This window comes from Pristis pectinata, chromosome 17 (assembly GCF_009764475.1).
Source record: "Pristis pectinata isolate sPriPec2 chromosome 17, sPriPec2.1.pri, whole genome shotgun sequence".
Classification (NCBI taxonomy): domain Eukaryota; kingdom Metazoa; phylum Chordata; class Chondrichthyes; order Rhinopristiformes; family Pristidae; genus Pristis; species Pristis pectinata.
In genome coordinates, this window is record NC_067421.1 from 4,890,811 (window position 1) to 4,912,583 (window position 21,773).

General features: G+C 44.5%; 1 protein-coding gene across 3 annotated transcripts in view; it reads left to right on the top strand.

Moving 5' to 3' along the window:
* Positions 1 to 21,773, top strand: part of si:dkey-91m11.5 (PH_BCR_vertebrate and RhoGAP_Bcr domain-containing protein) — a 362,049-nt gene that overhangs the window by 319,218 nt on the left and 21,058 nt on the right. For 2 of the 3 annotated variants that reach the window (XM_052032049.1, XM_052032050.1), the window contains exons 18-20: positions 3,972 to 4,081; positions 17,995 to 18,134; positions 20,433 to 20,567. In XM_052032049.1, coding sequence (XP_051888009.1) covers positions 3,972 to 4,081; positions 17,995 to 18,134; positions 20,433 to 20,567 — 385 coding nt within the window. The remainder of the gene's footprint in view (positions 1 to 3,971; positions 4,082 to 17,994; positions 18,135 to 20,432; positions 20,568 to 21,773) is intronic. The other variant, XM_052032051.1, reaches the window with a different exon arrangement.

The following is a 21,773-nucleotide window of genomic DNA, read 5'->3' on the forward strand; positions in this document are numbered from 1 at the left end:
CAAAGCAATGCTGACTATCCTTAATCAGCCCTTGGCTATCCAAATACTTGTATATCCAATCTCTCAGAACACCTTCCAATAATTTACCCACTACTGATGCCAGGCTCACTGGCCTGTAATTACCTGGTTTACTTTTAGATCCTTTTTTAAACAACGGAACAACATGAGCTACCCTCCAGTCCTCCGGCACCACACCCATGGCTAAGGACATTTTAAGTATATCTGCCAGGGGCCCTGCAATTTCTACACTAGTCTTTCTCAATGTCTGAGGAAATATCTTATCCGGCCTGGGGGATTTATCTACCCTTATTCGCTGTAAAGCAGCAAGCATCTTCTCCTCTTTAATCTCTATATGTTCCATGACACTATTGCTTGTTTCCCTTCCTTCCATATCCACTATGCCAGTTTCCTGAGTAAATACTGGTGCAAAAAAACTGTTTAAGATCTCCCCCATCTCCTGAGGCTCCACACATAGACAACCACTCTGATCTTCTAGGGGACCAATTTTGTCCCTTACTATCCTTTTACTCTTAATATACTTGTAGAAACCCTTTGGGTTTACCTTCACATTATCTGCCAAAGCAACCTCATGTCTTCTTTTTGCCTTCCTGATTTCCTTTTTTAGTATTTTCTTACTTTTTCTATACTCTTCAAGTACCTCATTTGTTCCCAGTTGCCTATACCTGCTATACACCTGTCTCTTTTTCTTAACCAGATCGCCAATATCCCTTGAAAACCAAGGTTCCCTATGCTTGTTAACTTTGCCTTTAATCCTGGCAGGAACGTGCAAACTCTGCACTCTCAAAATTTTGCCTTTGAAGGCCTTCCACTTACGGAACACATCCTTGCCAGAAAACAACATCCCAATCCACTCTTCCTAGATCCTTTCTCATTTCCACCAAATTGGCCTTTCTCCAATTTTGAACCTCAGCTGGAGGACCAGACCTGTCCTTATCCATAATTAACTTGAAACTAATGACACTATGGTCAGTGGACCCAAAATGCTCACCTGCACATACTTCTGTCACCTGACCTGCCTGGTTCCCTAATAGGAGATCAATTATTGCATTCTCTCTCATTGGTACCTCTATATATTGATTTAGAAAACTTTCCTGAACACATTTGACAAATTCCAAGCCATCCAGCCCTTTCACAGTGTGGGAGTCCCAGTCAATATGTGGAAAGTTAAAATCCCCTACTATTACAACTTTCTGTTTCTTACATCAGTCTGCTATCTCACTACAGATTTGTTCCTCCAATTCTCTCTGACTATTGGGCGGTCTATAATACAACGCTATTAGAGTGGCCACACTTTTCCTGTTCCTCAGCTCCACCCATATGGCCTCTGTAGACGAGCCCTCCAGGCTGTCCTGTCTACGCACAGCTGTGATATTTTCCCTGACTAGTAATGCCACTCCTCCCCCTTTCATCCCTCCCCCTCTATCACGTCTGAAACAACAGAACCCCGGAACATTAAGCTGCCAGCAATAATGTCGTAATCCCATGTGCCAATCCACGCCCTAAGCTCATCTGCCTAACCTACAGTACTTCTTGCATTGAAATAGATGCACCTGAGAACATTTCTATCATGTACAAACCTTTGATTTCTGTCGATACCTGCAGTCCTCGCATGACCTTTTCCCTCCTGCAACTCACTATCTGCTGTAACACTCTGGTTCCCCTCCCCCTGCAAATCTAGTTTAAACCCCCCCCCCGGAGCAACACTAGCAAACCTACCCGCAAGAATGTTAGTCTCCCTCCAGTTCAGGTGCAAACCATCCTGTCGGAACAGGTCCCACCTTTCCTGGAACAATTCTCTAGATTGTCTAGAAACATGAAGCCCTCCCTCCTGCACCAATTCCTTAGCCACATATTTAGCTGCATGATCCTCCTATTTCTAGCCTCACTAGCTCATGGCACAGGTAGCAATCCTGAGATTGCAACCTTGGAGGTCCTGTCCTTCAACTTTGCACCTAATTCTCTAAACTGTCTTTGCAGGACCTCCTCCTCTTTCCTACCCACGTCATTGGTCCCTACGTGGACCACGACATCTGACTGCTCACCCTCCCTCCTGAGAATATCGAGAACTCGATCCGAGATATCATGGATCCTGGCACCAGGGAGGCAAATTATAGCTTAGTTGAGGGATCAGAGTGTAAAACATCCATGTTTGTTTGCAGCAGAAATTTAGGTGGGAAAGTAAGCATTGAGGATGGTGTAAAATTTGACAAATGGGGATTACTAAGGAGAATAGAAAGACTGTTTCTGTAAAGTAAATGAGAGGTGGGATTTAAAGGGGTTAGGATGTGCTGGGGTTATTATCCTTAGAGCAGAGATCATTGCAGTGAAATGATAAAAAACGTTCAAGTGAAAAACTACCCCTACCACCAATGTAATCAGAATACAAAGATTTCACGTGATTAGCAAAAGAACCAAAGCTGATACAAGAAAATATCTTTTACGGGCACTGTAGAAGCAGATTGAATCATGCTTTTCAGAAGTTTTTGGTGCAACCCCCTTACAGCAATATTTTGTTGCTCACAAGGCCCAAGGTGTCTTGTGGGATTGTGGTGTCTTGTGGCCTTGTCTGTGCAAAGCTCTTTATTAATCGGCTGTATTTTCCTGCATATTTAGAAATTCCTCATGGATGGAGTTTTTAGCACTGCTTGTGTGTCGCTGTAAAGGCTCCTTCTGCAGTCAAATAGCACATCTCTGTTCGTAAGCCGAACAGTTCACAAGTCAGAAATGTGGCCATGAACTGAGTTTGCACATGGCAGGAGATGCCTGCAGCCCCACAGCAGCTGGCAAATCCATCCTGCCAGTCTCCCAACGCTCGCTCGTATGTACGGGCTGTATATAAATTGGGCATTCGTAATCTGGGGAGGACCTGTACAAGATAATGGGTTGGATGATCTGACCCTTGGACAGGAAGTTTCTGTCATGACTGCCTGCTCACTGGGAAAGAGGGTGCCGCACTATATCACTTAGAGCTGAACCTGCAGGCCTTCGCATCAGAGAGTGATCTCACCTTTCACCAATCCAAGCTCCATTGAATAGCAGGGGGCTCAGTCTGAGTGAGAGCCCAGGATAGAATGAGATCTTCCGTCTTGGACCTGGGCAGAAGGTCCAAGTGCCAGAGGCTTATGGATGAGTGAGAGGTTGTTGTTAGGGAAGGGTGTTGTGGAGAGGATGGGGAACTGTACTGCACAGCCTGGTAGGACTGTCAAATCATTGCTTCCATTACAATCCTTCAGCAAGTTGAAATGCAGGTCTGAACTGCTGCAGTTTAACTCGTCCATCAAATTCAATGAATGATTAAGATTGGTGTTTTCTGCCAAATTATAGGCCCTTTATAATAAAAATATTTGCTACTAGTTTGAAATTGTTGAAACTAATCTCACTGAGGCCCTTGATCTAGTCAATAACGTGACAAATCTTTTTTTACGTTTTATCTCTTTCTGCTGAGCTGAACTTAAGGCCAAGTTGTGAGTAAAAACTGTGTGTCCAACCAGCTTATGCTGGACAGTTGCCATAATGGAGATCCTGTGAATAAGATAAGATAAGCTATCCTTATTAGTCACACATACATCAAAACACACAGTAAAATTAATCTTTTGCGTAGAGTGTTCTGGGGGCAGCCTGCAAGTGTCGCCACGCTTCCAGCGCCAACATAGCAAGCCCACAACTTCCTAAGCTGTACGTCTTTGGAATGTGGGAGGAAACCAGAGCACCCGGAGGAAACCCACGCAGACACAGGGAGAACATACTTCCTTACAGACAATGGCCAGATTTAAACCCCGGTTGCTGGCCCTGTAATAGCATTACGCTAACCGCTACACTACCATGCCTGCCAACAGTTCCAACAGTTCTTAAAGCACGCAGAACATGGAATTTAATTGAACAATGCAACATCACCTACTAAAATATTTATGGTCCTGATTAAACTTTAGTGATTTTCTTTTCTTTCCTAGATTGAGGTGAAGTTGTCAATGAAATTCACCAGTCGTGAGTTCAGCTTGAAACGATTGCCATCCCGAAAACAGACAGGGGTCTTTGGCGTGAGCATTGCAATAGTCACCAAGTAAGTAAGCTGTCTACTGTACCTTGTCAGTATACTGTGCGAAATTTACAAACTGGGGATCCCTGAAAGATCACTGAATAAATATGCTCCCAAGTCATACAGACCTCAGCTTCATTTCCACACTATGCCATCAGCTAATTTCAGCAAGTGTGCTATTCTTGATCTTAGTGACTCAGATGAGAGAGGACCAATTTTATCCAGAGCTCCCGTCCTGAACACCATTTAATATCACACGGTGGCAACCGTTGACATCAGATGATAGCGGACATAAATGGCTGTGATGGCCACTCTTTGGACCCACGTGCAGAATGGCTAGCTGGAGGGACTCAGGATTAAAAGAGGAGAAGGGGAACAAAAGGCCCATCCAGCAGTAACTTCAAACAAAGGATCTCAAGTCTTCAGTCTTGCCAGAGTAAATGACAATAAGAGGCAGCAACATATAATGGTGGTGGCCTAACCACTCACCTATTGCCTTCCAGGTGTAATATTTTAATGGAATTGTATTAGCAAATTTGCTCATGGTTAAACCACAAAAGGTTATTAGTGTGACGAGAATAATTATGGTTGATGCATGAGTGGATTTATAAGAAGTTTTATTACATTAACTATAACAGGATTGCATATTATGTAACTATGTGTCATATTAAAGATATGAGCATACAAATAATTCAACCTACTTCCCAGGCCTGAACTGATTGCTTTCAGCTGGCCCTGAGACTGCACCAGTCCCCAGGAGAATCAACGTGTCCCTACTTCCAAGAGGTGGAATGGCCAACTCCAGCATTCCGGGCTTGCTTTGCAGCTACATGGTCCGCTGCAACACTAAGAACATTTTCACTGGGTGTGAGTGGGAGGATCAGGCTCTATTCATATACAATACAGTCTTGGCTTATCATGTACTTGTAGGTATTTACCAGCTTACAGATATGTTCACCCTTAGCTTCTATATGACAACCTTTGCTTACAATAGTTGTGCCATGTGGTCTGCTCTCAGCATGTATGTGCCATGATCATATCCTGCGTTCTTATCCATCTGTGAACGTGCATCTTCACACTGTTAGCTGTTCTTACATGGAGCCCGAATTCAACTCCCCCTTCTGCTGCAATTGTTATAAGCAGAAAATCATGCTGAATGGATGCTGCAGTACCATGGTCAATGTCACCGTAAAGGATACTGGGTGGATATTCAACTTCATATTCTTGGACACAGAAAAGATAGAGAAGAAAGAAAGGGAAGCAGAGTGGAAGTACTGAGTAAGGAAGATGTTATAATGCTGGAGAGGGAGGATGTCCTCAGGGGATCAAGGACAGAATCCATCCCTTTCAAATCAAGAAGCATGAAGGCACCATCACAGTCACTGGTATTGGTATTGGTTTATTATTGTCACTCGCACCGAGGTACAGTGAAAAACATGTCTTGCATACCAATCCTACAGGTCAATTCATTACACAGTGCAGTTACATTGGGTTAGTACAGAGTGCATTGATGTAGTACAGGTGAAAACAATAACAATACAGGGTAAAGTGTCACAGCTACAGAGAAAGTGCAGTGCAATAAGGTGCAAGGTCACAACAAGGTAGATCATGTCATCGTATAAGGGAACCATTCAATAGTCTTATCACAGTGGGGTAGAAGCTGTCCTTAAGTCTGGTGGTACGTGCCCTCAGGCTCCTGTGTCTTCTACCCAATGGAAGAGGAGAAAAGAGAGAATGATCCGGGTGGCTGGCGTCTTTGATTATGCTGGCTGCTTCACCAAGACAGAGAGAGGTAAAGACAGAGAGAGGTAAAGACAGAGTCCAAGGAGGCGAGGCTGGTGTCCGTGATGTGCTGGGCTGTGTCCACAACTCTCTGTAGTTTCTTGCGGTCCTGGGCAGAGCAGTTGCCATACCAAGCCGTTATGCATCCAGATAGGATGCTTTCTATGGTGCATCGATAAAAGTTGGCGAGTGTCAACAGGGACAAACCGAATTTCTTTAGCCTCCTGAGGAAGTAGAGGCCGTGGCTTCTACATGATTTGACCAGGACAGGCTGTTGGTAATGTTCACTCCCAGGAACTTGAAGCTGTCAACCCTCTTGACCTCAGCAGCATTGATGTAGACAGGTGCATGTACAACGCCCTCTTTTCTGAAGTCAATGACCAGCTCTTTTGTTGACATTGAGGGAAAATTTGTTGTCATGACACCATTCCACTAAGCTGTCTGTCTCCTTCCTATACTCCAACTCATCGCTGTTTGAGATACGGCCTACAACGGCAGTATCATCTGCAGACTTGTAGATGGAGTTAGAGCAGAATCTGGCCACATAGTCATATAGGAAGTAGAGCAGAGGGCTGAGGACGCAGCCTTGTGGGGCACCAGTGTTGAGAATAATCTTGCCGGAGGTATTGCTGCTTATCCTCACTGATTGCGGTCTCTTGGTTAGAAAGGATCCAGTTACAGTGTTGAGTCCTAGGTCTCGGAATTTGGTGACAAGTTTTGTTTGGGATTATTGTATTGAAGGCAGAGCTGTAGTCAATAAACAATAGTCTAACGTTGGTGTCTTTACTGTCCAGATGCTCCAGAGCTGAGCATACGGCCAGGGAAATGGCATCTGCTGTAGACCTGTTTCGGCAATAGGAAAATTGCAGTAGGTCGAGATTGTCTGGGAGGCTGGAGTTGATGCGTGCCATGACCAGCCTCTCAAAGCACTTCATGATGGTGGATGTTAGGGCCACTGGTCAATAGTCATTGAAGGATGTTACCTTGCTTTTCTTCGGTACTGGGATGATAGTGGTCTACTTAAAACAGGTGGGAACCTGAGACTGAAGCAGGGAGAGGGTATTGTAAATGCAACCACATAGTGAGCAAGGAATAGTGTTCGATCCTGACCTTGGTCCATGTGAAGTTCACACGGTATTCGTGTGGCCACATGGGTTTCCGTCGGGTGCTCTAGTTTTCTCTCACATCCCAAAGACATGCTGATAGGTAATTGGTTACTGTAAATTACCTTAGGTGTACGGAGAGGAACTTTTGAAATGTGTTCAGGAGAACATCCTGGATTGGTAGTCTCCAACTCAAAGGAAAGTCTGGTTTTAGGAAATGAAGTGGACCATATTGGTATTGGTATTGGTTTATTATTGTCACTTGTACTGAAGTACAGTAAAAAGCTTGTCTTACAAACCGATGGTACAGGTCAATTCATTACACAGTGCAGTTACATTGAGTTAGTACAGAGTGCATTGAGCTAGTACAGGTAAAAACAATAACAGTACAGAGTAAAGTGTCACAGCTACAGAGAAAGTGCAGTGCAATGAGGTGCAAGGTCACAACAAGGTAGACCGTAAGGTCAATGAAAGAACACTTGGAGAACAGTAAAGAAGGTTTCAGAATGTTTTAGGTTAACAACAGAAGAGAAAGGAGAACTATAAAATAAAATTGAGTTGGAGAGGAACCAACTTCAGTGGGAGGGGATCTGGCTGGATAAAATGGAATCAATGTTTGTCAGGTAGTACCAACAGAACACTGCAAGACCAGTAAAGTGATGTTTCAAGTACAAGCTAGCTCCATACCCTTCAGAGGAAAAATGGAAAAAGAGGAGAGAGAAAGAAATGAAGCAAAGAAAGCAAGGAATTAGGAGAGCTGAAGGGGCCCATCAAATGTCCTTGTCGAAAGGGATTAAGGAGAATCCTAAGGCATTTTATACATATGTTAGGAGCAAGAGGATAGTGAACGAAAGGGTAAGCCATTCAAGGACAGAGGAGGGGATTTATGTGTGGAGTCAGTGGAAGTGGGTAAGGTCCTTAATGGGTATTTTGTATCGGTGTTCACCAAGGAAAAGGACATGGATGAGGGTGAGATTAGGGAGGGGTCTGTCGATATTCTAGGACATTTCAGTATTAAAGAGGAGGAGGTGTTGGGTCTTTTGAAGAACATTAACAGAACATAGAACAGTACAGCACAATACAGGCCCTTCGGCCCACAATGTTGTACCAACCTTTAAACCTCGCATAAGACTATCTAACCCCTTTTTCCCATGTATCCCTCTATTTTAAGTTCCTCCATATGCTTATCTAGTAATCTTTTCAATTCGACCAATGTACCTGCCTCCACTACTGCCCCAGGCAGCGCATTCCATGCCCCAACCACTCTCTGGGTGAAAAACCTTCTTCTGATATCTCCCTTGAACTTCCCAACCATTACTTTAAAGCCATGCCCTCTTGTATTGAACATTGGTGCCCTGGCAAAGAGGCGCTGACTGTCCAATCTATCTATTCCTCTTAATATTTTGTACACCTCTATCATGTCTCCTCTCATCCTCCTTCTCTCCAAAGAGTAAAGCCCTAACTCCCTTCATCTCTCCTCATAATCCATACTCCCTAAACTGGTAAATCTCCTCTGCACCCTTTCCAACGATTCCACATCCTTCCTATAGTGAGACGACCAGAACTGGACACAGCACTAGTCTAACCAGAGTTTTGTAGAGCTGCATCATTACCTTGCAGCTCTTAAACTCGATCCCTCGACTTATGAAAGCTAACATCCCATAAGCTTTCTTGACTACCCTATCCACCTGTGAGGCAACTTCCAGGGATCTGTGAATATGGACCCCCAGATCCCGCTACTCCTCCACACTACCAAGAATCCTGCCATTAACCTTGTACTCAGCCTTGGAGTTCGTCCTTCCAAAGTGTACCACCTCACACTTCTCCGGACTGAACCCTATCTGCCACTTCTCAGCCCAGCTCTGCATCCTATCAATGTCCCTCTGCAATCTTCGACAATCCTCTGCACGATCCACAACACCAATCTTTGTGTCATCTGTAAACTTGCCAACCCACCCTTCTACCCCCCATCCAAGTCATTAATAAAAATCACGAAAAGCAGAGGTCCTAGAACCTCTGAGGATCTCTTTTTTGAGGATGTGACTAAACACATTGCAAGGTACCCCATGCAAGGCTTATTGAGAAAGTGAGGAGGCATGGATCCAAGGGGACGTTGCTGTGTGGATCCAGAACTGGCTTGCCCACAGAAGGCAAAGAGTGGTTGTTGACGGGTCATATTCTGCATGGAGTTCAGTGACCAGTGGTGTGCCTCAGGGATATGTTCTGGGACCCTTACTCTTAGTGATTTTTGTAAATGACCTGGATGAGAAAGTGGAGGGATGGGTTAGTAAGTTCACTGATGACACAAAGGTTGGAGGTGTTGTGGATAGTGTGGAGGGCTGTCAGAGGTTACAGCGGGACATAGATAGGATGCAAAACTGTGCTGAGAAGTGGCAGATGGAGTTCAACCCAGATAAGTGTGAAGTGGTTCATTTTGGTAGGTCAAATATGATAGCAGAATGTAGTATTAATGGTAAGCCTCTTGGCAGTGTGGAGGATCAGAGGGATCTTGGGGTCCAAGTCCATAGGACACTCAAAGCAGCTGCACAGGTTGACTCTGTGGTTAAGAAGGCATACAGTGTATTGTCCTTCATCAATCGTGGAATTGAATTTAGGAGCCAAGAGGTAGTGTTGCAGCTATATAGGACCCTGGTCAGACCCTACTTGGAGTACTGTACTCAGTTCTGGTCGCCTCACTACAGGAAAGATGTGGAAGCCATAGAGAGGGTGCAGAGGAGATTTACAAGGATGTTGCCTGGATTGGGGAGCATGCCTTATGAAAACAGGTTGAGTGAACTCGGCCTTTTCTCCTTGGAGCAACGGAGGATGAGAGGTGTATAAGATGATGAGAGGCATTCATCATGTGGATGGTCAGAGGCTTTTTCCCAGGGCTGAAATGGTGGCCACAAGAGGACATAGGTTTAAGGTGCTGGGGAGTAGGTACAGAGGAGATGTCAGGGGTAAGTTTTTCACTCAAGAGGATGGTGAGTGCATGGAATGGGCTGCCGGCAACGGTGGTGGAGGCGGATACGATAGGGTCTTTTAAGAGACTAGGCTGTGGGTAAGCCCAGTAGTTTCTACGGTAGGGACACGTTCGGCACAACTTTGTGGGCCGAAGGGCCTGTATTGTGCTGTAGGTTTTCTACGTTTTTATGAACCGATCCTTGTGGGACACCGCTAGTCACAGCCTTCCAATCTGAATGCACTCCCTCCACCACAACCCTCTGCTTTCTATAGGCAAGCCAATTCTGAATCCACACGGCCAAGCTTCCCTGGATCCCATGCCCTCTGACCTTCTGGAGAAGCCTACCATGTGGAACCTTTTCAGATGCCTTACTAAAATCCACGTAGACCACATCTACTGCACTACCCTCATCAATCTGTCTGGTCAACTCCTCAATGAACACTATCAGGCTTGTGAGAAATGATCTGCCCTTCACAGAGCCATGCTGGCTGTCCCTGATCAGAGCATGATTCTCTAAATGCCCATAGGTACTATCTCTAAGAATCCTTTCCAACAGCTTGTCCACCACAGACGTAAGGCTCACTGGTCTTTAATTCCCTGGACTATCCCTACTACCTTTTTTGAATAAGGAGACAACATTTGCCACCCTCCAATCCTCCAGTACCATTCCCATGGACCACGAGGATTCAAAGATCCTAGCCAAAGGCTCAGCAATCTCCTCCCTCACCTCGCGGAGCAGCCTGGGGAATATTCCGTCAGGCCCCGGGGACTTATCTGTCCTAATATTTTCTAACAGCTCCAACACATCCTCTTTCTTGATATCTACATCAAGGCCCCTCTCCTTGGTGAATACTGAAGAGAAGTATTCATTGAGAACCTCACCCACTTCCACAGCTTTATCCCTAATCGGTCCTACCTTTACTCCTGTCATCCTTCTGCTCTTCACATAAGTGAAAGATGCCTTGGGGTTCTCCTTAAGCCTACTCGCCAAGGCCTTATCATGTCCTCTTCTTGCTCTCCTCAGCCCCTTCTTAAGTTCCTTCCTTGCTACCCTATATTCCTCAAGAGACCTATCTGATCCTTGCTGCCTAAACTTTATGTATGCTGCCTTCTAACTAGATGTTCCACCTTCTCAGGGTGAAGGAACCCGTGGTTCCTTCACCCTGCCATTCTTACTCTGCCTCACTGGAACAAATTTATCCCTAACATCCTGCAAGAGATCCCTGAACATCGACCACATCTCCATAGTGCATTTCCCTTAAAAAAATCATCCCAATTCACACTCCCAAGTTCAAGCCTTATAGCCTCATAATTTGCCCTTCCCCAATTAAATATTTTCCTGTCCTCTTTGCTCCTATCCTTGTCCATGACAATGCTAAAGGTTATAGAGCGATAGTCGTTGTCCCCCAAATGCTCACCCACTGAGATATCTGTCACCTGACCTGGCTCATTACCTAATACTAGATCTAATATAGCATTCCCTCTGGTCGGCCTGTCAACATACTGTAACAGGAATCCATCCTGGACACACTTAACAAACTCCGCCCCATCTAAACCTTTGGTACTAAGCAGGTGCCAATCAATATTTGGGAAGTTGAAGTCTCCCATGATAACAACTCTGTTATTTTTGCACCTTTCCAAAATCTGCCTCCCGATCTACTCCTCAGTATCCTTGCTGCTACCAGGGGGCCTATAGAATACTCCCAGTAGAGTAACTGCTCCTTTCTTGTTCCTAACTTCCACCCATACTGACCCTAGAGAGGATCCTGCTACATTATCCACCCTTTCTGCAGCTGTAATAGTATCCCTCACCAGTAACACCACCCCTCCTCCTCTTTTACCCCCCCACCATCCCTTTTAAAACACTGAAATCCTGGAATATTCAGTTTCCATTCCTGTCCTGGTGACAGCCAAGTCTCTGCAAGAGCCACAATATCATAGTTCCATGTATTTATCCAAGCTCACAGTTCATCACCCTTATTCCTGATGCTTTAGCCCATCCACCTTATTACTTTTATACCCTATACCCTGCTTCTCCTTCTTCAAATCCTCTCTATATGTTAGATCTGGCTTACTCCATGCACTTCTTCCACTGACCTATCCCCCCAGTTCCCATCCCCCTTGCAAACTAATTTAAACCCTCCCGAACCACACTAGCAAACCTGCCTGCAAGGATATTGGTCCCCCTCGAGTTCAGGTGTAACCCATCCAATCTGTACAGGTCCCACCTTCCCCAGAAGAGATCCCAATGATCCAAAAATCTAAAACCTTGCCCCCTGCACCAACTCCACAGCCACGCATTCATCTGCCCTCCTATTCTTCCCTTCACTATCACGTGGCACTGGCAGCAATCCTGAGATTATTAGCAGGATACCGCTAAGGAGATGTCTCTTCAGCACTCGTTGACAGTCGCTTCCCGAGGTCTCTCTCGTACAAAGGAGCAGACAGAAATGTATGCAGATATTGTCACACACACTTAATGAGTGCAGCGCCACGAGTTTTGGTCAAGCCACAGAGATCCCGAGACAGACATCGCACCTATTGTCCAGCATAATTGAGTTATAATCAAGAGAATCAAAGACAGGTCTCACCCTCGTTGTTTAGGACAAGCTTCCCACTCGTTGTTTATTGCACCCACCACCCTTATTGTCCAGCATCACTGGTCTGCAACCAAGGTTCCAGACACAGTAATTATCACCTATCCATGAGTCAGTAGCTTGCGAGGTATTTTTCCATCAGTTATATGTACAGTTACAGTCAGTCACAGTTTCTTAACCCTTTACTTCCTCATTCCCTCCTGTTATCATTTCATGATACCCTAGAGAGGCGCCGAGAACAGGGCCGAGAGTTTATTAATAAGGACCTTGCAACAGGTATTTAAACAGGCCAGCACCACACAGCATGCTATAATAATAACAATTAACCCCACTGTTCCATGCAGCAGGTGCCCACAATCCTCCTAGTAGCCACCCCAACCAACCCGCCCCTCCTGTAAGTCCCTGTCTAAAGCTATCTACTTGCTTCTGAATGTCCTGAATGGCATGTAGGACTCATCTCTCACATTGGTGACACACTTGTCCCCTATTATGGCACATATTCCTCCTTGCTGAGCCAACTGGTAGTCCACAGCATACCAGGTCTGCCGAGCATAAAGTCGAAGCTCTATCAGTTCCTGGTTCACTGCCTCCAGGCCCTTTATGGTGCTGTTTCCCAGTATGGCCAGTCCACAAATAAGGTCGTTCCGGTTTTTTGCGGCTGTAGTTCCTGCCAAATCCCCCCAGAGAGAGAGTACTCAGAAACCCATAGCCTAACGACGATAAGGGAGATCCCAACCTTACAGTATGGTATAGGGCGGCACGGTAGCATAGCGGTTGGCATGACGCTATTACAGCACCAGCGGTTTGGGTTCGATTCCCGTCGCTGTCTGTTTGTACGTTCTCCCGTGTCTGCATGGGTTTCCTCCAGGTGCTCCGGTTTCCTCCCACATTCCAAAAGACGTACGGGTAGGTTAATATGGGTTTAAAATGGGCGGCGTGGACTCTTTGGGCCGGAGGGGCCTGTTACCACACTGTAAATAAAATTTTTTTTTAAAATTTAAAAAACATAATAGCATCCCTCCAGTCCTCACAGAACTCCTCACTAACTGACCACACCACAAGTGGTTCCATTCCTTGAGACCCCTGACTATCCGATATATTGCTGATGTCTTCCACAGTGAAGACCGATGCAAAATACTCATTTAGTTCTTCTGCCATCTCTTTATCATCCATTATAATCTCTCCCGCGCCGTTATCAATTGGTCCTAAATCAACCTGTGTCTGTCTTTTACTCCTTATATATTTAAAAAAACTCTTAGTATCCTTTCGAATGTTATCTGCCAACTTCCTTTCATAATTCATCTTTTCTTTCCTATCGACCTTCTTAGTTTCTTTCTGCAGGTTTTTAAACGTTTCCCAGTCTTCTGTTTTCCCACTAATTTTTGCTTCCTTGTATGCCCCTTTTGCTTTTATTTTAGCCTTCACCTCTCTCATTATCCACATTTGTGCCTTTTTTCCGTTCAAAACCTTTTTTCTTGGAATATATCTATCCTGCATTTTCCTTATTTCTTGTAGAAATTCCTTCCATTTCTGCTCCTCCATCCCTCCAGCTAGCTTACTCTTCTAATCAATTTATGCCAACTCCTCTCTCATACCACTGTAATTTCCTTTGTTCCACTGAAGTATCGATATACCAGTTATCAGCTTCTCCTTCTCAAATTTGAAACTGAACTCAATCATATTGTGATCGCTAGTTCCCAATGGTTCCTTTACCTTTAGTTCCCTAATCACCTCCGGTTCATTACACAGCACCCAATCCAAAACAGCCGATCCCCTGGTGGGCTCATCAACAAGTTGCTCCAAAAAACCGTCCCGTAGACATTCCACAAACTCACTCTCCTGAGATCCACCGCCTTGCTGGATTTCCCAGTCCACCTTCATGTTAAAATCCCCCATAATTATCTTCACATTGTCACTCTGGCACACTGTTTCTATTTCAAACTGCAACTTATCGTCCACTTCCTGACTGCTATTAGGGGGCCTATATATAACTGCTACTATTGTCCTTTTACCCTTGTTATTTCTTAGCTCCACCCATAAGGATTCTGCCTCTTCTGACCCAATGTCCTTCCTTTCTATTGATTTTATATCATTACTAACCATCATGGCCACACCACCCCCCTCTGCCTACCCGCCTATCCTTCCTATACACTACGTACCCCTGGACATTTAGTTCCCAATCACATCTACCATGACTCGGTGATTGCCACAATATTGTATTTATTCATCTGTAGTTGTGCCACTAGGTCATCTACTTTATTCCTAATGCAACGTGCATTCAAATATAGTACATTTAGTCCAGTATCTGCTGTTGATTTTGTTGTACTTCTATTGTTCAGCAAATTATCCTGACTATTCACCTGCCTGTCCCTCTTACCATCCTCACTACACACTATCACAGACTTGTTTCTATAACCCTCCTCCCTTACCCTAACATCTTGTATCCTAACATCCTTGTTTCCATCCCCCTGGCAGATTAGTTTAAACCCTCCCCAACAGCTAAATTAAACATTCCCGCCACGATATTGGACCCTTTGGAGGTTAGGTGTAACCTATCCTTAGTGAATAGGTCATGCCTCCCCCAAAAAAGGTCCCAATGATCCAGAAATCTGAAGCCCTGCCCCCTGCACCAGTCACTCAGCCATGCATTCATCTGCCAGATCTTTCTATTCTTACTACCGTTGGCACGTGGCACAGGTAGTAATCCTGAAATTACCACACTAGAGGTCCTACTTCTCAATTTTCTTCCTAACTCCTTGTATTCCTCCTTCAGGACCTCTTCTCTTTTTCTACCTATGTCATTGGTACCTACATGTACCAAGACTTCTGGCTGATCACCCTCTCCCCTCAGAATATTCTGGACCCGGTCCGTGACATCCCGTACCCTGGCACCAGGGAGGCAACACATCATCTTCATGTCATCTCTAGCCACATGTGAGGTCCCGGAGGACTGGCGAGTAGTTAATATTGTTCCATTATTCAAGAAGGGAAATACGGAAAATCCTGGAAACTATAGACGAGTCTCACATCAGTGGTAAGGAAGCTATTGGAGAGAATTTGTGGGGATAATATTTATGAGCATTTGGAAAACCATGGCCTAATTAGGGACAATCAGCATGGCTTTGTGCAGAGCAAGTCATGTTATACTAACGATTGAATTTTTTGAGTAGGTGACGAAGGTAATTGATGAAGGTAGAGCTGTAGATGTTGTCTACATGGATTTAAGTAAGGCATTTGACAAGGTCCCTCATGAGAGGTGCATCCAGTTGACTAAGGTACGTGGGATCCATGGTGACTTGGCCGTTTGGATGCAGATTGGCTGGCATAGAAGACAGAGGGTAGTGGTTGACAGGACTTATTCTGGCTGGATTTCCATGACTGGCGGTGTTCTGTGGGGATCTATACTGGGACCTCTGCTGTTTGTGGTATATATAAATTTGGAAGGTCAAATGCAAAGGGAAAAGACACTGTCAATGGCAAGTCTCTTAACAGTGTTGATGTACAGAGGAATCTTGGGGTCCAAGTCCATTGTTCCTGAAAGTGGCTGCACAGATTGATAGTGTGGTAATGAAGGCATAAGGCATACTTGCCTTTATTAGTCGGTGCATTGATACCAAGAGTCAGGAAGTCATGTTGCAGCTTTATCAAACTCTGGTTAGGCCACATCTGGAGCATGGCATTCAATTCTGGTCTCCCCATTGTAGGAAGGATGTGGAGGCTTTGGAGAGGGTACAGAAGAGGTTTACCAGGATGCTGCCTGGATTAGAGGGCATGTACTGTAAGTAGAGGTTGGACAAACTAGGGTTGTTTTCTCTGGAGCAGCGGAGTCTGAGGGGAGACCTGATAGATTATGAGGGGCATAGACAGAGGAGATGGCCGGTATCTTTTTCCCAGGGTCCAAATTTCTAATACTAGAGGGCATGCATTTAAGGGGAGAGGGGGTAAATTCAAAGGAGATGTGCAGGGCAAGTTTTTTACGCAGTGAGTGGTGGGTGCCTGGAATGCGCTGCCAGGAGTGGTAGTGGGATAAATACAATAGAGGCACTTAGGAGGTTCTTTGTTGGGCACATGAATGTGCGGAGAATGCAGGGATATGGATATTGTGTAGGTAGAAGGGATTAGCTTAATTAGGCATTTAATTACTAGTTTAATTAATTCTCCAACATTGTGGGCTGAAGGGCCTGTTTCTGTGCTGTACTGTTCTATTTTCACAAATAGGCTGGAACGAGCTGCCAGAGGAGGTAGTGGACGCAGATACAATTACGACATTTAGAAGGCATTTGGACAGGGATAGGAAAAGTATAGAGGGATACAGGTCTAATGCCACAAAAGGGATTAGCATAGATAGGCATCGCAGTCAGCATGGGTGAGGTGAGTAGGTGAATTTCAGTTTTCCCAAAATTGACTGGGATTGCCTTAGATGGGGTGGAATTCCTAAAGTGCATCCAAGAGGGTTTTTTGAAGCAGTGTGTAGGATCCTACAATGGAGGGGCTGAACCTGTGGGATGCCAGTCACTCCAATCACTGTTGCCTGCTTGTCCGTCAGGTTCTTGTCAAAGGAAGCAGGTGGCAATTGCGAGTCTAAAATGATGAAGTATTGCAAATATCATTTTCATGGCACAAACTCTTTCTAAACTGACAGTGAATTTCTTGAGTACCATGCTTAGATATAGCTCATTTCCAAGATCTCAGGACCTGCACCTTCTTTTGTACCTTCAGCTCTTTTAATCCATCTTGTCCGAGTCCCAAGAGTAAAGCATTCTGATGTTTCTTTTTAACACTTTTACTTCCATGGTAGACACGGTAGTGTAGCGGTTAGCGTAACACTATTACAGCAGCAGTGACCTGGGTTCAATTCCAGCCGCTGTCTGTAAGGAGTTTGTACATTCTCCCCGTGTCTGCATGGATTTCCTGCGGGCGCTCTGGTTTCCCCTCACATCCCAAAGACATACAGGTTAGGAAGTTGTGGGCATTCTATGTTGGCACCAGAAGCTGCCCCCAGAACACTCGACGCAAAAGATGCATTTCACTGTGTGTTTCGATGTACATATAAACTATAAGAGATCTTATCTTTTAACTAAAGATAGAAATTATTAATGACAGTTTAAAGTAATAAAACAAACTAATGCTGTTATTCATAACAAGCAGTAAAAGACATATAGCAGCTTTAAAGAATTACTTTGAAGTGCTACCAATGCAGGTAAGTGTAAAAGTCAATTTGTCCACAGCTTTGGGATAAATGATCTAATAATTTCTTTTTGGCTGTGAATTGTGGAATGAAAGTTGGCCAGGTAACAATCAGATTCTGTAAATTAGATTTCCTTTAGCCACCCAAGAATGTTGTGAAAGGAAAGGAACTATTAGAAATGGTTGTGCATTTTCATATTCTCCAGATATCACATAAATGTCAGTCTCCCGTACTCTCTCAGCTGTACATGACATTATAACAGATGGTGATGTTCAGTTTTAGACAATGTTTTCCTTCATCAGGCGAGAAAGGTCAAAGGTGCCTTACATAGTACGACAATGTGTGGAAGAGATTGAAAGGCGTGGAATGGAAGAAATTGGAATCTATCGAGTATCAGGAGTTGCCACAGACATTCAGACCCTCAAAGCTTCTTTTGATGCCAGTAAGTATTCAGGAATTATTGTATGGAACAGTTTGTGTCTGCGTGACATCATTATACGTGATCCCAGCTGCTTGACTTCAAAATATTTCAATAATGTGCCCACAGTTTCTACAGTTTGATTTTTTTTACTCAGATTGATTTCCTATAAAAAATTCTCTTTAAGTAAGTAAGTGGAACACAGGGCATCTGAGTGTGCAATTGCTGCCCATGTTGTATTACTGTGAACAGTATGTTGAGATGTCATAAACAACTTCCACCTTTGGTTCTGTCAGAGGAAATATCAGAATGCTTCACAGTAAAGGCTCAGACGAGATGGATCAACGGGCTAAATGTGGCTAATGATGGCTCAAAGTGTTTGGAAACTGAACTGAGAGATGAAGCAACAGGTTTAGCAGTGAGAGTAAGGATGTGAAAGGACGTTAAAGATGAGATAGGGATGGAGATGGGTGATGGAAGTTACAAGTAGCCAGTCTTCTTGATTGATGGGAAATGAGATTAAAAGACATAGTTTGGAATCAAACACAATGCTGAATATGTTATGTATTAAGTTGATCTTAAGCAGGGATATAGAGAGAGCAACGAAGGCAGAGTCTGTTGAATAAAATTTCTAGCAGGACCTTTACAGTTTGAATTTGGTCTTCCGAATAGTGAGCTGTTCAAAAAACAACTGATCTGCAATTTTTATATTAGAGACATACAGCATAGAAAAAGGTCCTTTGGCCCAACTCATCCATGCCAACCAAGATGCTCATCTGAGCTAATCCTAGTTGCCTGCATTTGACCCATATCCCTATAAACCCTTGTTATCCATGTGCCTGTCCAAATATCTTTTAAACATTGAAATTGTACCGACCTCCAGCACTTCCTCTAGCAGTTCAACGTACCCACCACCCTCTGTGTGAAAACATTGCATCGCAGGTCCCCTTTAAATCTTTCCCTCTTATCTTAAATCTATGCCCTCTTGTTTTAGACTCCCCTGCCCTGGGGAAAAGACTATTCTCCCCACATCTCCCCCCAGTGTCTTATCACCCACCTAGTCAGTCAGGTCAATTAACCAACTAACTTGCATATCTTTGGGAGAATGTGCAGACTCCACACGGAAAACACCAGAGGCGAGAATTGAACCCGGGTTGGCTCACCAGACCCAGAGCTGTGAAGCAGCAGCTCAACCAGCTGTGCCACTGTGCCACCCAAGTGAGGATGTGGGGATTCAGGGTGGGAGACCTGCAGTGCGAAGGGGGGACCTTCCGTTGATGAGTTTGCAAGGTTATTGGGGTCTCAGATCATGAGGTGGGAAGGGTGGGGATCAGCTGATTTTGCTTCTGTGCAGTGACAGCAAGCATATAGGTGAGTGATTTGCCTAGTTCAGCACTGTGCAGGTTTTTTCTGACGAATGCAGTGACAGGTGCCCCAAGATGATGTAGTCCAGGTTACTCTGCAGTCCTCCAGAGGAGCATTGCATGGCGAATGATGCCATCCCATGTGCCTCCGGCATGAAAATCACAGCAGCCTTGCCAGGATGACTCACACCAAGTGCTGGCCGGTTGAACTTGTACAGTTGAGTTTTTAGGCATTCTATCGTTACCAGTTCAGTACATGTTCCGGTGGTAAGATTACACACTGTGCTAAGTGTACGCCTGAGGAACAGCACTTCATCTTCCAACTGGACACTTTGCAGTCTTCCAAATTCAATCTTAAATTCAGTAATTTCATGTAACTCACTTTCTCTCTCTGTCTTTGAATTGGCCAGTTCCGTCCTATGTCATCCATCTGTGAAAATTAACTCAATTTTTCTCTCCCTACTAATGCTGCCTGATGAGCTCTCTCTGCTTGTGTTTCACAGCTCTTGCCTCCCCCTTTGTTTGTTTTCTATCGTTCCAACTGTCCTCATTAACTGATCAACTATATGGCTTCATTAACAGCTTATCAGCAGGGCAACACTGGCCTCTCTGTCTCTCAGAGATATTCTCTTTGCCCTCTCTATCCCTTCCCTAACGCCTCTGTAATTTATGTTGACACTATTTTTCGCCTTCCACAGATACTGCCTGACTTGCTGAGTGTTACCAGCATTTTCTGTTTTTATTTCAGATTTCCAGTGTCTGCAAGTTTTTGATGGTCAGATTATTTATCCATATTGAGATTGGCTATCTTTTCCTTATACATTAACAGGACCTGTTTGGAGTATTTTTTCATGTTCGTTTAATGTTTCCTTGTTCCCACCTCTGTGTTCAGATTATGCATTCATGTTCAGATTATTTAGTGATCTTTAACTGTATTTAAATATGCAATGTATCACAGATAATAAAGATGTCTCTGTGATGATGAGTGACATGGACGTTAATGCCATCGCAGGAACGTTAAAACTTTATTTCCGAGAGCTGCCCGAGCCTCTCTTCACAGATGAGCTGTACCCTAACTTCGCTGAGGGAATCGGTAAGTCACAAGAAATACTTCCTTCTTGTCTTACAAAAACTGATCTCTGACACTGTCGCTCATTTTGGTTGATAAAGAAAACAAGGAAGTGTACAGTTGATTTATAGCACTGAAAACAGGGAGGCCCTTCAGGAGTATGGAGAGTGTAGGCAGCTGCTTAAACTAGGAGGGCAAAGAGGAGCCATAAAATATCACTGGCAGATAAGATTAAGGAAAATCCCATGGCATTTTATAAATATTAAGAGCAAGAGGGTAACCAGGAAAAGAGTGGGGCCCACTAGGGACCAAAAGGGCAATCTGTGAGTGGAGCTAGAGGACGTGGGCAAGGTTCTTAACTGAATATTTTTCATCTGTATTCACCAAGGACAGGGACATTGTAGTTGGAGATTTCTGTTCCAATTGTGAAGTTCTGGAGCATGTTAAGGTTAAAAAGGAGTATTATGTGTTTTAGTGAGCATGAAGGTGGATAAATGCCAAGTTCCTATTGAGATGTATCCAATGCTGCTGTGGGAGGCAAGTGAGGAGACTACTGTGGCCCTGACAGAGACAGGTACATCTTTGCTAGCCACAGATGAGCTGCTAGACGACTGGAAGACAGTAAATGCCAGGAGGGGTGCAGGGTTAAGCCAGGTAACTACAGGCCAGTAAATCTAACATCAGTGGTAGGGAAATTACTGAAAGGATTAATCTACACTTGGAATGGCAGTAATTGAACGCACTGCCTGAGGGAGTGCTGGAAGCAGAGACCATCACAAAATGTAAGAACCATCTGAATAAACATTTGAGTCACCAAGGCTTAGTAGGTTACAGAGTTGTAAATGGGGTTAGTGTTGATAGGTGGAGACACAGATACAGCACATGCTGGACTCTGGAGTAAAAAAACAAACTGCTGGAAGAACTCAGCAGGTCGAGCAGCATCTGTGGAGAGAAAGGAATTCAGCATTTTGGGTTGAGACCCTGCTGTGAGTGGAGAGGGAAGATGGCCAGGATAAAGAGAAGAGAGGGAGTGGTGAGACTGGTGCCACTGGGACCAAGGAGGGGTAAGGAATGATGGGCGGATGGAACCGGGTGAGGGGGCGGGGGGGAGCAAGGTGACAGTGGAGATGAAGTTTGGAGGGTGATAAGCAGGGACACAAAGGCTACCTGTGCTGAAATCTGATAAATAAGGAAGGTGATCATGGGAATCATTAGGGAGAGATGAGGGCA